Raw genomic sequence first — 15,897 nt, forward strand, 5'->3', positions numbered from 1 at the left:
CCTCCCCCGACACTCCCATCCCTGCCTTTCCCCCACACCCATGGGCAGGTGCCGATGTCCGGCCTGTGGGAATCTCTGAGGGGTGTGGCTATGTGAGGGTCTTGGATCCCTGAGGAGGGGTGGACCGTAAAGTGCAGAGAGTTTCTAAAATTAGGCTCAGGCCTTCTAGCTTTGAGTTACTGAACAAACTACTACATACATAAGTAAAGCTGGGATGCCCCGGGAGGCAGCCCTGCCCCACAGCCTCAGTTTCCCTGTCTGTAAAATGGAAATGATGACTTCCCTGCTCTGTTTATATTTGGGAAGATGGTTGTGAGGTTAAATACAATTCTATTTGTGGTGGGGATGCCATCATCATCATTAATTATTAATAAAGGAGAAATCTCTGCTGGAGAAGCCCCAGAAGGGGGGCATATCGAGGGCGCTCTCAGGGGAGCTACAGGCAGGAGTGGCCTGGAGTCCATATTGCAGGTGCCCTGTGGCTGTATCCAGGCCTTGCCTTGAGTTCCAGGGCGATCTCCAATCACCTGAGGGCTTCCTCTGGAGGATCAGCCCCTGCCGCATCTCATGGCAAGTGAAATGCAGGATACAGTACATCACTCCTCTCCCGCTGTGGGAAGATGCTGGGGGGTGGCCCCACACTGCCTCCTGGCATCCTTGTGGGAGGAGGCTCCAGTTCCTCATCATGGGAACATTCCACCTTCGCTGGCCGCCTCCCTTCCCAGCTTCACTCCGCCTCTGCCTTAGGAGGTATCCAGAGAAATAAACCACCTCCCAGATAAACCACTTTCACCCCAATCCTCATCCCAGGGTTGCTCCCTGGGGAATCCAAACTAAGGTCTACAATGCTCCTAAAATTTCCAAGGCCCAAACAAGAAAAAAATATCAAGTATCAAGGCCGGAGGAATTCTATAAAAAGAAAGAAAGCACGTGGAGACAATCTAAATTAGAAGTTTTTAAACTTTCCATTTTAGAACTGGATCCTTTTTCCTTTTTCAAAAATAGGTTTTATGTAAATACATGCCCAGAACAATGCCTGGCACACAGTAAATGCTGAAAACATCTAAGTGGAAGGAGTGACTGTTATGGATAAGTTATTTTAAAGTGATACTGGCCTGATGAGTGGGGGAGGAGTCCTGAGCCTGGCCCGCTCCTCCTCCCTGGCTCATCCCCCACGGTGAGCACCCAGGTGGATGGAGCTCACATCCTGTATCCTGCACATGAACTGGTCGAGGGCTGCATCGCAGACTGGAGGTAGAGTTGGGCCTGAAACCCTGGCCTCTACTTCTCCTGTGAAGCTTCCCCTCCCTGTAACACCTTCCATCCCCTTCCACCCACTGTGTCTCCTTCCCACCCTGCCCAGCACTGACCTGTGATGGTGAGGATGCAGAGTAAGATGGCTACCACTGCCTGGATGCTCACGCCCACCTGGGCGGCCATATCCTCGCAGAAGGTGAACTCGCCCTGCTCGTTGCACTTGCACACGGCCACGGTCAGCGTGCTGGTGCCCGTGCGGCTTGGCATGCCATTGTCTGAGATGACCACGGGTAGGAAGTGGACCTTGGTATGCTCCCGGTCAAACTGCCCGTACTTGACTGTGATGTTGGCCGTGTTATCTGGAAACACCAAGGCCTCGGAGTCAGGCTTTGCCATCTGCACAGATAGGGAAACCTGGCTCCTCCAGAAAGCCTTCCCTGACTGCACCAGCCCGCGTGCTGCCTGGGCCGCTTTTCTGCCCTTTGCACCCAGCACCTCTTGTTTCAGCCATCTGAGTGCAGGCCTGTTCCTCCATAGAGGGGATATTTTGGGGCAGCTGCTTTGACCCAATCTCCAAGAATGCCTTGGTGAAAGAAGGTAAAATCCTTTGCTTTCTGTATTTGTGAGCAACTGATGCCTGGCCCCTTCCTCTTCTCTAACCTCACTCCCGTATCAGGAGGTTTTCTCCTTCAGCTCTATTAATTAATGCACTGTTTCAAGCTTTGACAAGCAATGGGGAAAAATAAAGTTTTTAAAAGTCCTTTAGCATTAGGTTAACTTCTAAGGCAGCTTCTGCTATCTCTGAAAATCCATTGTTACATTGTTGAAAACAGTGAAAACAATGGGCATGTCCCTTGGGGCACAGAGAAAATGATTACACATAGAATTGCGGGTTTCCTAGGCCGTTTGGAGCTGGGAAATGCTTTTGTCCAAATATTGGCCCCGCCCATCTTCCCACATCCAATCAGTGATTTCCTGTACCCAAGAATCCCCCAGGGAGCTTTTAAAACACGCTGATTTTCAGACCCCTATGATCACACACACTTCTTATTCAGTGGTTCTGGGCAGAGGCCGGATGATCTGCCTTTTGCAGGGTCTCAGGAGGTTGTAATGTCAATGATCAGAGAAGGATCCAGGGACTGTCTGCTCCAGGATTTACGTAGCTACACAGGCTCCACACACTGGATTGAAAAGCCCAGGAATCCATCTTTTAGATTTTGAATGAAAGCCAACTATATTTCATTATTCATAATTGCATTTCAGCATTAAGTCTATTATATTTCAAATAAACTATATGTCATTGACGCTTATGGGAGAAACTAGAGATTTTGACATGCAGGTTGTTCATGATATAAGTGAATTTGACACCAGCAGGCTTGCCTCCTATTGTATAGGGGCGTCTTTGGGGTGGCACTGAATCTTTCTACTGTATTGCAGATCCCCACTCTGAGATGGGACTGAGGTGGACATTGGGGAGGGGGTGACATTTTTGCCACATTATTTACTTCTAATGACAACTGGGTGTTGAATGGTCTGTCATTGACTTGTCAACACATCAGGGCCACCTTCTCCATCCCACAGGAGTCTCCTTAAGGACTGGTCTGAGGCTGATCCCTCAAGTCTGCCTCCAACTCTCAGGGACCCCACTCCCCAATCTTCCTCAAAAGTAGCAATGGGCTGCTGCAATACAGCCATCCTCATCCACCATAGTTTTGCCCATTAGGGACAGGCAGGAATTCCATCCCTTGCTGGGTGAAGGATCACTCTGTTTAAACTCAAGGGGAATTTTCTCTATTTTTCTGAGGAAATTTCAGAGGCCGTGGAAGCTTGCCTACTTGTGGCTGGAATGAAGTCAACTTGGCATCATCACTCAAGTTGGCACCTACTCCTCAGAAGCTCCGATTGGCGGCTAATGACATCACACGGCCACCTTGCTAATCGTGAGTAGTCATTGTAGCTGAATTAAAACAAAGCTCACTGTATCCTTGGGATTTAGGACTTCATATTTCCAGTTTTGACTCTTTGGGAGTGACCTCAAAGTTCCATGTTTAATTTGTAATTTTGCTGACGCACAGAGCCTCCAGTGTGGGAGGGGACTCCTTGGCTAGTTCTTCAACGGAGCTGACTGCCTGCATCCCCACATCTGTTCGGCACTCCTTGCTGGCTCCTTGCAGGCGATGTGGACTTGGGAGTTTGGATGGAGTGTCTCTGATCATTGCACAGACCAATTGTACAATGTATGTGGCAGGAATTGTACAAAATATCTAATGATTTGAAAATCCCAGTGGGAGCCTGCCCTCAATTTGCTGGCCTGGTCTTTGACCTTGGTGCCTCAAGACTCAACCTCACCCTGACCCTGTTAGTGCCAACTGACTGCATTTGTTCTTTTTTTGGAGACAGGGTCTCGCTCCATTGCCCAAGCTGGAGTGAGGTGATATGATCATAGCTCACTGCAGCCTCAAACTCCTGAGCTCAAGCGGTCTTCCTGCCTCAGCCTCCTGAGTAGCTGGGACTACAGGCGTGGGCCATCAGGCCTGTCTGAACTGATTACTTTGATGCCTACCGTGATTATCCGTGAGGGTAAAGTTGTTCTCAGTATTCAGGGTGAATTTGAACTTTACATTTCGTGGTGTTATGTCCTTGTCTATTGCGGAGATCTGCAGGACCAGCTGGAGTGTGGAAGACAGGAGATAGTCAGTGATGGTGGTGGGGTGGTCTGAGGTTTAGCAACGGAGCCTTTGGGTTTAGACCTGACCATGGCTGTTTCCCACCTGCAACACTCACCTATTTAGTTCTTCATAAAGCCACTCTTTCTACTCCCCTGCCCTGCCAATCTACTCCCCATACATTCTCTCTGAGCCTCAGTTTCTCCATCTGTAAAATGGGCATAATGTTATTTTCCTCAAGGCTATTGTACAGGGGAACTCTTGCTGACTCTGTTGAGCAGTTCTGCCCCTCAGCCTGCCCCAGGGTGGTGCTGCCTTCCCCTCCCACCTGAACCAGACTCACCTGGCCATGGGCAGCATTCTCACACACTTTGGGCTGGTAGGGCTGGGCAAACTCCGGGGCATTGTCATTCTCATCCAAAACTTCAATGTGGACTTGCACAATGGATTCTTTTCCTGTGGGGGTTCCTGCAGGGGAGAAGACTGTCACCATTATGGGCTCAGCTGATGCTGGCCCTGGGGGTGGAAGATGTGTGGAAGGAGGGCCGCCCTATGGAGGCCACTTTTTGCAGGAGGAGGCTATGGAACAGAGGCCCGGGATGGTGTTCTGGATGAAAGGAGTTTGGTGGGGGGGAGGTGTTAAATCTTCATCCATAAGATTTACTGAGGTATTACTTTGATTATGCGAATCAAAAAGGTAAACCACCTAAGTGCATTAAAAATATTGTAATTGAATTTCTAAAATTAAAACTTTAATTATTTGATTAAATACCTAAAACATAATAAATTAATCATAAAAGAATTGAAAAGGTAAACAACCTAAGTGAGATTGGTCAATAAATTAGGCCACTGGAAAAGAATGAAATGTATGGCCACTGACAATGCCTATGTAAATTACATCTTAAAAATATAATTAAAAAAATTTTAAGGCCAGGTGCTGTGGCTCATCCCTGTAATTTCACACTTTGAGAGGCCCGGAAGGGAGGATTACTTGAGGCCCAGAGTTGGAGACAAGCCTGGGAAACATAGTGAGACCCCATCTCTACAAAAAACTAAGACATTTCCTGGGTGAGGTGGTGCATGCCTGTAGTCCCAGCTACTCAGGAGGCTGAGTGGGAAGGATCATTTGAACTCAGGAATTAGAGACTGCAGCGAGCTGTGATCATGCCACTGCACTTCATCCTGGGCAACAGAGTGAGACCCTGTATCTTCCTTAAAAAAAAAAATTAGCACCATGAGAAAGTGGTTCTGGAATAAGGTTAAGTAAAAATGCAGAATATATTATATTACACAAACATTACAATCTCATGTAAGTATAAAAATATGTATAGAAAAAACATAAAAATACAAGAATGTACTAACAGTAACTGTCTCTGCATGGTGGCATTGGTGGGAGGAGTATTTTCTTCTCTTTTTCTGTATTTTCCATATTTTAAACTATTGAAGTATAAAGATTCTATTAATGGGATTATGTGGAGGAGAAAGAAGCAAAGACTGATCTGGCCAAACATGCAGGAGTCCATTACAGTTTGGGGCAGCAGCTGTGTTGGCAGAAGTGAGTCTGGGTGGGCCTGGCAGGCTCTAGGGATCCTTGGCCTAGTGGGCTCCTGGGCAAAGTGGAGTATTAATAATTCTCCTGGAGGGTGATTGTGATTTTCTCATACAGATAAAGGATGCAAAACTCCAACTCTTGCCCCTCCCTCTGGCAAAAGTTACACAATTTCTGGAGAACCTCACAATCTCAAAGTTGGAAGCTGCTTCACATTTTGAATTCTACCTATTAACTGGTGCACAAACACCCTCTGAAGGAACATTTCCCAAACAGCCATGATACTAAGAATCATGGGACCCTTGTTAAATGCACATCTCTGGCTCACTGGACCAGATCCTGCAGGATGGAGTACAGCTTTATGCTTAATAGGTGCCTTGGGTGATTCTTGTCACAGAGACATCTGCGCAGCCTGTTTCATGACAGTACTTTTCAAACTGTGACATGCATGAGATTCTGATTCAGTGTGGGAGGTGAGGCTTGAGATGCACTTCCAACAAGATCTCAGGGGATGTTGATACTGCTGGTTCAAGGACCACGCTTAGGCATGGAAGCTCTATAGCATCCCAACCAGCGGCTGCTTCAGCAGGCACTTCTAATATCCCTGGAGACCCCAAATGATTGATTATGCCAGTTGGAAGAATGAAGGAAAAGGAAAAGAACCCAGGTGCCCTGGCAGATGCGGCCACTCACCAGTGGAATCCAGTTCTTTGGCCTCCACAGTCAGGTTATACCAGGGGTAGACTTCTCTGTCCAGTTCTTTCTCATTGTAAATGTCCCCCTTTTTTGTGACTCGGAAGAACTGGCCCTTGTCACTGGTCCTGCGGATGGAGTATCTGCCCAGGGGAGAGAGTTTCATGGCTTTCCAGTGTTCTTTGCTGAGTCTACACTCCTCAGCATGATGGAAAAGGCTCTTCTGCATCTGTCCCCTGCATCCCACTCCATGCCCCTCTCTCACTGCTCATTGCACTCTGCCACTCAGACAAGAGTGGACCTACACAGAGGGATTCAGGAGAACAAGATAATATCTTTGATCTTAGTTACATTGCCGTCACTGGACTGAAGGTGGTACCTGAGACCATTAGATGCACTTTCAGAGCTGAACCGGTGACATCACACCATAGCTGGGACTTGTTTTAGTGATTAATGAAAAGATCATTGGGCAAGAGCCAGGAAGGAATACAACAAGAGCTGGAAGAAATATGAAGTAATTACAAAGAAATCAACTTTGTGAAATAAAAAATTTAAAAAGTTCTTTCAGAAATCAAGAAAAATCTATTGAAAGATAAATATATATGTTTTGTGTATATAGGAATAATAGTTGCTACCAATGAGGAAAATCCCAGAACAAACAGAGCAGAAGAAATAACAAAAAAAAAAAAAAAAGAAAAGAAAACTTTCCTGATCTGAAGAAAGTTTCGAGCCTACAGATTATAAGGTGTCATTGACATCAGGCATCACTGAAAAAAAAAAAAAAAATATTTAGGCATATCCTGATGACACACTTAGGAATTTCAAGGTTGTGTGAAGAAACTGAAAAGAGTCCAAACAGAAAGAAATAATTTCCTTATGAAGAAAGAAAAATCAGATTTGCCTCAGATGCCCCCACAAAATTAAATACTAGAATACATTGACAGTATTTTTGAAGGGAAGTGTTTATAATCTGAGGATTATATGAATGCATCTAGGTGTTATTAGAAGGCAAGGTTGGGCGTGGTGGCTCACACCTATAATTTGAGTGCTTTGGGAGGGGCTGAAGCTGGAGGTTTGCTTGAGGCCAGGAGTTCAAGACCAGCCCAGGTGATAGAGTGAGACCCTGTCTCACCAAAAAAAAAAAAACCACAAAAAACAAACAAATAAACAACAAAAAAACATTAGCCTGGTGTGGTGGTGTGTGCCTGTAGTCCCAGATACTCAGAGGCCGAGGTGGGAGGGTTGCTTGAGCCTAGATATTCAAGGCTGTAGTGAGCTGTGCTCTAGCCTGGGTGACAGAGGAAGAACCTGTCCCTGCCATCCAAAAAAAGGCAAAGAACTAAGATATTTGTGTCCTGAATTTTTTTTTTGAAAACTTACTGTATCTAACTAAACATCTCAATATAAGGTAAACACCTGGTATGGGAAGAATTAAAACAAACTATTGATTTGTTTATCATATATAGAAAAGCAATGGGTGTGTGCATATGTATAATAGTTTTAACTAGAAAATATAAGTCCAAGGAAACATTTTAAATTTTGCAGATGAAAGTAAATCTCACTGGTAGAAATAAAAATGGATGCACCTCATCCAAATATCTAGGAGAAAAAAAAATAAAGAAACATAGACTGTATAGCAAAGCTGGGGGAAAAGAAAAAAGCCATTAAGTTTGATAAATGAGAAATGTAAAACAAGATAAAAGCAGTAAGATCAAACATATCAATTATGATGAAAAATGTAAATAGGTTAAACACAAAGCATTTCAGTTTAGATTAAAAAGCAAAGCCAAATGCATTCTTGTTTTCAAGAGACAACTTAATGCCAAATGACCTGGCAAAGTTAAAAGTAAAAGTTGGAAAATTTGCATTAGGCAAATATGAATAACATGAAAACAGGACTAACAAATGTAACATCAGGAAACAGAATTAAAGGCAAAATATTTAAGCAGAACAAATTGGCCAATTACATTTGCATAAAAGTTACAAGCCATAATAAAGGTAAAATAGTTGCAAGCCTTTGTTAACTGAGTGGAAAAATTAAAATACATAAAGTCAAAACTTAGATATTCTAGGAAGAAGTGGACACAAATACAATTGTATCACATCACAGAACAAGCTAAATCAAAACCAAAAAAATACCCTATGACTTATAAATGAAAATAAAGAAATCAAGTATGCAATCTCTTAAACAAACTCTTGGATCAAAGGAGAAACAAAAATTACAATTACAGGCTATTTAGAATAAAATGGCCATGAAAAGAGTAGTCCTAAAACTTAGGAGATGAGGCCAAAACGTAAGAACATATTTTGTCCTTAATAAGAAGACTTAATACCCTTGAAAGATTAGCTATACCAAAATTAATATATAAATACTAATGTTTATAATATACAACACTAGAATTCTAATGTTTTAAAAAAATCTGGATACAAAATTTTAAATTTCACAAAAGAAAAAATGAGAGTTGACAAAAAATTATGTCAAATAAAAAAGCAACAAGGGAATGACTTTTATGTATATCTAAGATCTAGTGTAAAGCTATATGGTTTGGATCTATGTCCCCCCCACCAAATCTCATGTCGAAATGTAATTCCCAGTGTTGGAGGTGGGCCCCGGTAGGAGGTGGATAGATGGGGCAGAGTTCTCATGAATGGGTTAGCACCATCCCCTAGGTTCTGTTCTCATGATAGTGAGTTATCATGAGATCAGGTTGTTGAAAAGTATGTAACAACTCCCTTCCTACTCCTGTTCTGGCCATGTAAGACGTGCCTACTTTCCCAGGATTATAAGTTTCCTGAGGCCTCCCAAGAAGCAGAAGCCACTATATTTCCTTTATAGCCTGTGGAAATGTGAACCAATTAAACCTCTTTTCTTTATACATTACTCAGTCTTAACTATTTCTTTATAGGAGAATGGACTTATATAAGCTAGTAGAATATAATAGAATGGCTTTGCTATAGAACAATAGGTAGGACAGAGAATTAGAAGTAGATTCAGGTATATACAGAGAACTTAGTATATAACAAAGGTGGGAAAATGAGGACTTATTATTATAATATTTAGTAAATGGTGCTGGCAAAATCCACTATGCATCTGCAATAAAATTAAATTTAATTGAATTTATACTTACTATTGCATATTATATGGCTCTAAAAAGTATCTGTTGGAACTATATCATTTTTTTCTAAATATTGTAAAAGAGAAATTTAGTTAAGATAGAAGAGCAAATATCGATGAAATGAGCACGACGTGATCCAAAAAAAATTTAAAACAATCAAACACCAAAAGCAAACAGACAACAACAAACCCACCACAAATGCATCCACATATTTTTGTGGTCATGAAAAGAAAGGAGCAATAGGACCAGGTCAGGCCACGAACATGAGTTATCTGAGAGTGGGGGTTATCAATGTTTTCTTGGTAGATCTTTGTGTTGTTTCACCGTATGAAATGAACACTTCTTACTTTTGTGGTTTGGGGGAGATAGATTCAAAAATACAGTTTTAATGTCTCTGGTGTGTCATCTGATTGGTTGCTCTCTTGACTGTCAGATCTTACCACAGAGGACTGGTGAGAGCTGTGGTGCAGAGAACAAGCCTTCAAGGCGGGACAGAGGACAAGTAGCTCTGGATGCCCAGGACCATGCTAGGTGGGGGAGCCTGGGCAGGTCAAGATGCCAGGCTGCCAAGTGCAAGAGCTTGGGCTTCTTGTCTTGCCTCTGTCACTTTCCCCGTTAAGTGCCAGGAGAAGCCAGTTCCCCTCTCTGAGTCCTGGCCGCAGACCAGCAGGCAAAGAAACATCCAGGCCGGATTGTCCTTATCATCCTCATCAACAATGCTTACCCAATGCCCTTACCCAATGCTATGCCTAGCCGCGTCCGGGTCCATGGCCAGCACTGTGCCAATCAGAGGCTTCTTCTGGTTTTCTTTCAGCTGGAAGTGGTAGAAAGGCTGCTGGAAGATGGGGGGCTCGTCCACATCTGTGATGTTTATGATGACCTGGGCTCTATTTCCGGCGGGAGGGCTCAGGTATCGGAGGTCGATGGTGGGATCTGTGGCCTCGACAATGAAGCTATATTGTTGGATGTATTCGTAATCCAGAGGCTGCATAAGAAAAAAGGATGGTGAGTGCCTGCTCTGGGCCAAGCACGTGGGTGGCACATGATCTGCATAGCAACTGTGCAAGGTAGTACCAGGATGACACCCATTTTATAGATGAGGGGCCCACGGCCTTGACAAGTGATATTTCTGAGGTCATCAAGACAGCCGCTGGGCCTAATGTCTGTCTTCAGCTGCTCCCCACTTCATCCCAGCAGCCTCATGGCCACACCCACAACCCTGGCTCTGTGCCTGGCTCTGTTTCCAGCATTTGGGACACGCAATGGATCAACTATGGTCCTGCTCTTAAGGGCATCACTAGTGGTTCTACCCACAGGTCCTTAAGGACAGGCTTTTTCTTTGTTTTTGAGACAGAGCCTCACTCTTGGTGCCCAGATCGGAGCACAATGGCGCTATCTCGGCTCACTGCAACTTCCGCCTCCCAGGTTCAAGCGATTCTCTTACCTCAGCCTTCTAAGTAGCTGGGATTACAGGCACCTGCCACCACGCCCAGCTAATTTTGGTATTTTAAATAGAGACAGGGTTTCACCATATTGGCCAGGCTGGTCTCAAACTCCTGACCTCAGGTGATCCATCTGCCTCGGCCTCCCAAAGTGCTGGGATTACAGGCGTGAGCCACCAGGCCTGGTCAGACATGCTTTTTCTTTATACCTTTGCTCAAGATGTTTCTCCTGCCCTTGCCTGCCTAGAAAACTCCTACTCATCCCTCAGGAAGCCAAACAGAAGGTAATCAGATGCTCTCTCAGAAACCCCTCCCAGCAGAGGTAATTGCTCCCCGTTCAGAGCTGCTGTATATCACTTACACCTGGCTATACTTTTTTTGTTCCCCATTTGCTGAGAGATTTGCTGACACTGGAGGCTGTATCTGCCTCTTCTTGGTGTTTCCAGGCCCCAGCATGGGGCTGGGTCAGAGAAGGACTCAGGCCCAGGACTTGTAGTCCTCTGCATGGCCATTCCAGAGGCATTTTTTATGCCCCCCACAGGTCCTCTCCCTCCTCTTCCAGATTCAGTTGATCTGGCTTCTCTGACTGTCAGCAGCATCCATTGTCAGTGGCCATCCATTTCACCACAATTACTCACTGTTTTCTTCATGCTGATGGATTTCTACTGGCCAGGACACAGGACAGGCCAGAAAGTGCCAGAGAGGTAAAACCTGCAGGAGCAGCCCTGTCAACACTACAGGAAGTGGGTGTATAAATACCCCAGCTCCCTCACCCTCAGCTGCTGCAACTCTGAGATATTTTCCACACTGACCCCCCAAAAGGGTCATTGCTCCTGGGGCTTCCTGGGGTCACCTCCCAGATAAATGATTTATACCCAATCTTTGCCTTAAGATCTGCTTCCCGAGTAACTTGCCCTAAGACACTGGATCACAGTCTCCATGAACACATGAGCAGCTGGGAGCTTTGATGGTCCTTTGATGGTCTCTGGCCCAAGAGCAACCCCAAGACAGGACCTGTGGGTGCCAAGAGCCCCAAGCCCCATGTTTGACGTTGTTACCATTGGCCTACAAACCTTCATGGGCTTGATGATGCCCTCATTGTGGGTGGGGTTTGTCTCAATGGTGAAAGCGTCCTGGTAGTCGCCCCGCAAGATGCTATACTTGGTCATCCGGTTCTGGGGCTCATCTGGGTCTTCAACAAACAGAGAGCCCACAGAGGTGCCCACACGGGTGTCCTCAGGCACAACAAATGTGTACTTGGCTGATGCAAACAGAGTACCCCAAAGGGCCTTGGGTTAATGAGATAGACAAGGCAATTGTCTCTTTCAGCTATTCTAACACCTTTTGAGACAAGAAATGGGCATAATAAAATAATCATAAATAATAATATCCCTGGGATTCTCAAGGTAAAGAGGGTCTTCCCTATCTGTGTGTCCATCCATCTATCCCTCCATCCAATAAATAGCTGTTAAGCACCTATTATATGCCAAGCACTTTGCTAGGGGACCTATCAATGGACAAGAGAGACAAGTCCTGCCTTCAGGGAGCTTTTGCCATGTACAAGGAAGCTACTTCAGGACAACTGGCCTGTCTCTAGGGCAGCTGAATGACTGAATGATAGCATCAGCACTGGGAGTTGCAAGTGAGAGCCATCTGCCCCAGGGTATGGGAAAAGCTCTCATCAGACATTCTTTGTGGGGAGGATCAGTCTGTAGGTGGGGTCAGGGCCCAACCCTGGCTCTGGATATAGAACTTTGCTGTCCCCATGTTCACTGGCTTGTGGGAATTTCTAGCTGGGACCTGAGTCTCAGGGCTTTGATTTTCTCAAGCCCATAGGATCTTGGTGAAACTGCTTGTGTCTCATGGTGGGACATGGTACAGTGGTGGCACCCAGCAGGGAGTGGGATTTCCCTCTGGCCTGTGAGGGGATTGTGGCAGGAGGCAGCAGGATGGCCTTGGGAATGTGGTACCTGGATGGAAACAGGGCCCCTCCCTTTACCCAAAGGACTCCTTTGGGCATCAGGCCTACCCTGGGATAGAGGGAGAGGTAAAGGGATTCATAACTCTTCTCCCAGAGCTCCAAGTCACTGAGTCTGGGGTATCCCAGCCTCCCTTCCCAGGGCCCTAGAGGAGGGGCTCACTCTGGGTGAAGAAGGGGAAGTTGTCATTGATGTCTTGCAGAGTGACCAGCACGGTGGCCGTGCCCGAGTCCCCCCGGAGGCCCTGGGCATCTCGCGCTTCCACCACGATCTCGTACCTGGCCTGCTTCTCTCGGTCCAAGCTTTTGGTTATTGTGATAATACGTCCTGCAAAAAGAGTCCCAGCAGGAGCCATGTTACCAGCTTCTAGAAAATACTGACGCCTGAAGCCTGCCCAGAGAGAACCTGACTTAAGAGCTTCCCAGGTGATTCCACTGTGCAACTGGGGCTGAGAACTGTGAGTCTATAACCCACTACCTCCACGGCCTATACTGTGAGGCCGAAGCTGACCCAATAGTTGGGTTCAGTATTGGTTCTCGCTACCTGAAATACTGTGTTGACAAAGACCATGAGGCCATATCTAGGCTCAAAGGGAAAGAGTTCTGTGATAGATTAGTGATGTCTGCCTTGTTGCACTGTAGCGTAGTAGTGGCATCTGTGCTATATATTTGCCATCTCTCCGAAAGACAGTTCCACTGGACTTCTGTCTTGCTCCCAAGAGTCAGTCCTTACATTTTTTGTTAAGTCACCACATGAGCAATTACTATGGGCCTTGCTGCCTTTAGACATGATCTAACTCAAACTTTACAGCTACCATACGATATAAATATAAGCATTTTCACTTCCTAGATGAGGGAACTAAGGCTTGCAGAAGTTAGTTGATTTGTCCAAGGTCTCTAGAGGGGGTGAATAGCAGAGCTGGCTTTGGAATCCAGATCTGTCTGAACCTGCACCCAGAGCAGCTAGCCAGTATCCTCTGCTGCCCCTTGATCACTTCTTGGGTAATAAGATCCTGATTTTGTTCCCTGGACTTGAGTCCATGTCTTGGGCACCTGCCTGCTTCCTTCTGCCTTGACCAGCCATCTTGTCTTTACATATGATACTGACTACTTCCATGGCACAGCGTGGTTCAGTGGCAGTGAAACCTGTCAGCCTGGACTTCCCTTAGCACATGCATCCTCGTCCCTCCAAGTCAGTGACTGTCCAGGAGTGTTAGTCACACAGACCAGAATTATCGATGGCAAAATACTCTTTCCCCTTCAGGATTTGGTACATGACAGAGGCGTGGTCCCCCACAGTGGGGTCGTCTGCATCCACTGCTGTCACAGAGATGACCGAGGTCCCTGCAGAGAGAGAATCCTGGGGTTACTGACTTGTGACTGCAAGGCCCCTTACCCCATTCCTGGAAGACAGCAGATGGGGTTCAGGCTGTGCTCTGTCCCCACCTCGCCCAGGTCCTGGGAAGAAAAGGCTGTTTTATTTTCTGAGGAGCCTGCATGGGGGCAAACTGCTGGTGGCAATGGAAGCCCGGCCAGGTCAACCTTGAAGGGGTCAAAGAGATCAGGTGGCTTGTGTGCTTCCTGGGGAAAAGAGGGAGGGGGTAGAGGGTTGGGGTCAGGGAGAGAAACTGAGGACAGCAATGAGCTGCTTCTCCCTCTCCTGGAAAGGTGCCCCCAAAGGGGTGGTGTCACTTCTCGCATCCCCTTGAACTCCAGGGGCGCACACTCAACCGAAAGGTCTGGTCCTAGGGCCCTGGCTGGAGACTCTGGACTAAGGGGGTGAGGAGGGAAGCTCTTTTCTGGCACCCCCTGGAGTCTGGGGGGTTCTGAAGAGGTAGAGTAATAGCCTTGTGAGCCCAGAGCCCAGGCTGGTGACACACCTTGGGGCTAGTGCTCTGTTCCCCACACCACTCCTGCATGGCCCCTAGAGATGAATCCTTTTGCCTTGGTGGCAGGCCATGACAGTCTTCACATGTAAAGGCTACACTCTTTGTGTGCTAGTCCTGAGAGTCAGAGGCAGTGGGTGGAGTTTGTTCCAAAGAGTAGTGAGATACATTTTGCCTCTGATGGCCAGGGGTGAGTTCATGATCAAAATCAGGGCACAGTCTATGACTAGAGGCAGGACTCAGTCCATGATCAGAATCAGGGCTCAGTCTATGACTAGGGTCAGGGCTCAGTCCATGATCAGGATCAGGGCTCAGTCTATGACTAGGGTCAGGGCTCAGTCCATGATCAGGATCAGGGCTCAGTCTATGACTAGGGTCAGGGTTCAGTCCATGATCAGGATCAGGGCTCAGTCCAGGATCAGGATCAGGGCCAAGTTTATGACTGTAGTCAGGGCTCAGTCCATGATTAGGATCAGGGCTAGGTCTAGGACTAGGGTCAGAGCTCAGCCTGTGGCCAGATCAGAGCTCGTTAGGAACTAGAGTTTCTTTCAAATCATATAAGGTGGCAACACAGGCCTTACAATCACTGCCCTGAACTCACTGGATTCCTACCCCAGGCAGTGAAGTGGCTGATGTGAGAGGTGCCCCCAGGTTGGGGATGAGGGAGAGAGGAGGGAGAAGAAGGAGGACAGAGTGGGCATACAACATACCCACAGCCGATGACTCAGGCACGGACGCATTGAACAACCGATGTGTGAACACAGGCCAGTTGTCATTCACGTCATGAACTTTGATGGTGAAGCTTGAAGGAGTCTCCAGGTTTTCGCCAGTGTCCTTGTCCACAATGACAGCAGTGAGGTGGTACTCTGAGATGTTCTCCCGGTCCAGCCTCTCAATGGCAAACACGTCTCCTGTGTCTGCATCGACCCGGAAGACCTTGTCCACAAATTCTCCTTTGAGCAGGTACTTGGCGTTCTTGCGACTCACACTTGACTTGATCTAGAAAAGAAGAGGTGACGTGAACTGGGAATGGGTGGCGGCGGCTGCGTGTGAGAGTGTGTGAATGAGAATGTGTACACAAGTGTGCATGTGCATGTGTGTGCATGTGTGTATTTGGTGTGTGTGGTGCTGGCCAGGGTCTCTAAATGTGACACTGAGGTTTTTATCAAGAACCTCTGGGCCGGGCGCGGTGGCTCAAGCCTGTAATCCCAGCACTTTGGGAGGCTGAGATGGGCGGATCACGAGGTCAGGAGATCGAGACCATCCTGGCTAACACAGTGAAACCCCGTCTCTACTAAAAATACAAAAAC

The 15,897-nt window shown here is 46.6% G+C and overlaps 1 protein-coding gene across 1 annotated transcript in view; it reads right to left on the minus strand.

The window, feature by feature from the left end:
- Positions 1 to 15,897, minus strand: part of CDH5 (cadherin 5, type 2 (vascular endothelium)) — a 26,945-nt gene that overhangs the window by 1,596 nt on the left and 9,452 nt on the right. The window contains exons 3-11 of the mRNA XM_011932144.1: positions 15,298 to 15,586; positions 13,929 to 14,045; positions 12,865 to 13,029; positions 11,797 to 11,984; positions 10,019 to 10,266; positions 6,166 to 6,308; positions 4,267 to 4,391; positions 3,821 to 3,926; positions 1,339 to 1,616 (exon numbers count right to left, since the gene is read on the minus strand). Coding sequence (XP_011787534.1) covers positions 1,339 to 1,616; positions 3,821 to 3,926; positions 4,267 to 4,391; positions 6,166 to 6,308; positions 10,019 to 10,266; positions 11,797 to 11,984; positions 12,865 to 13,029; positions 13,929 to 14,045; positions 15,298 to 15,586 — 1,659 coding nt within the window. The remainder of the gene's footprint in view (positions 1 to 1,338; positions 1,617 to 3,820; positions 3,927 to 4,266; positions 4,392 to 6,165; positions 6,309 to 10,018; positions 10,267 to 11,796; positions 11,985 to 12,864; positions 13,030 to 13,928; positions 14,046 to 15,297; positions 15,587 to 15,897) is intronic.

Source organism: Colobus angolensis, unplaced genomic scaffold, assembly GCF_000951035.1.
Source record: "Colobus angolensis palliatus isolate OR3802 unplaced genomic scaffold, Cang.pa_1.0 Scaffold93, whole genome shotgun sequence".
Lineage (NCBI taxonomy): Eukaryota > Metazoa > Chordata > Mammalia > Primates > Cercopithecidae > Colobus > Colobus angolensis.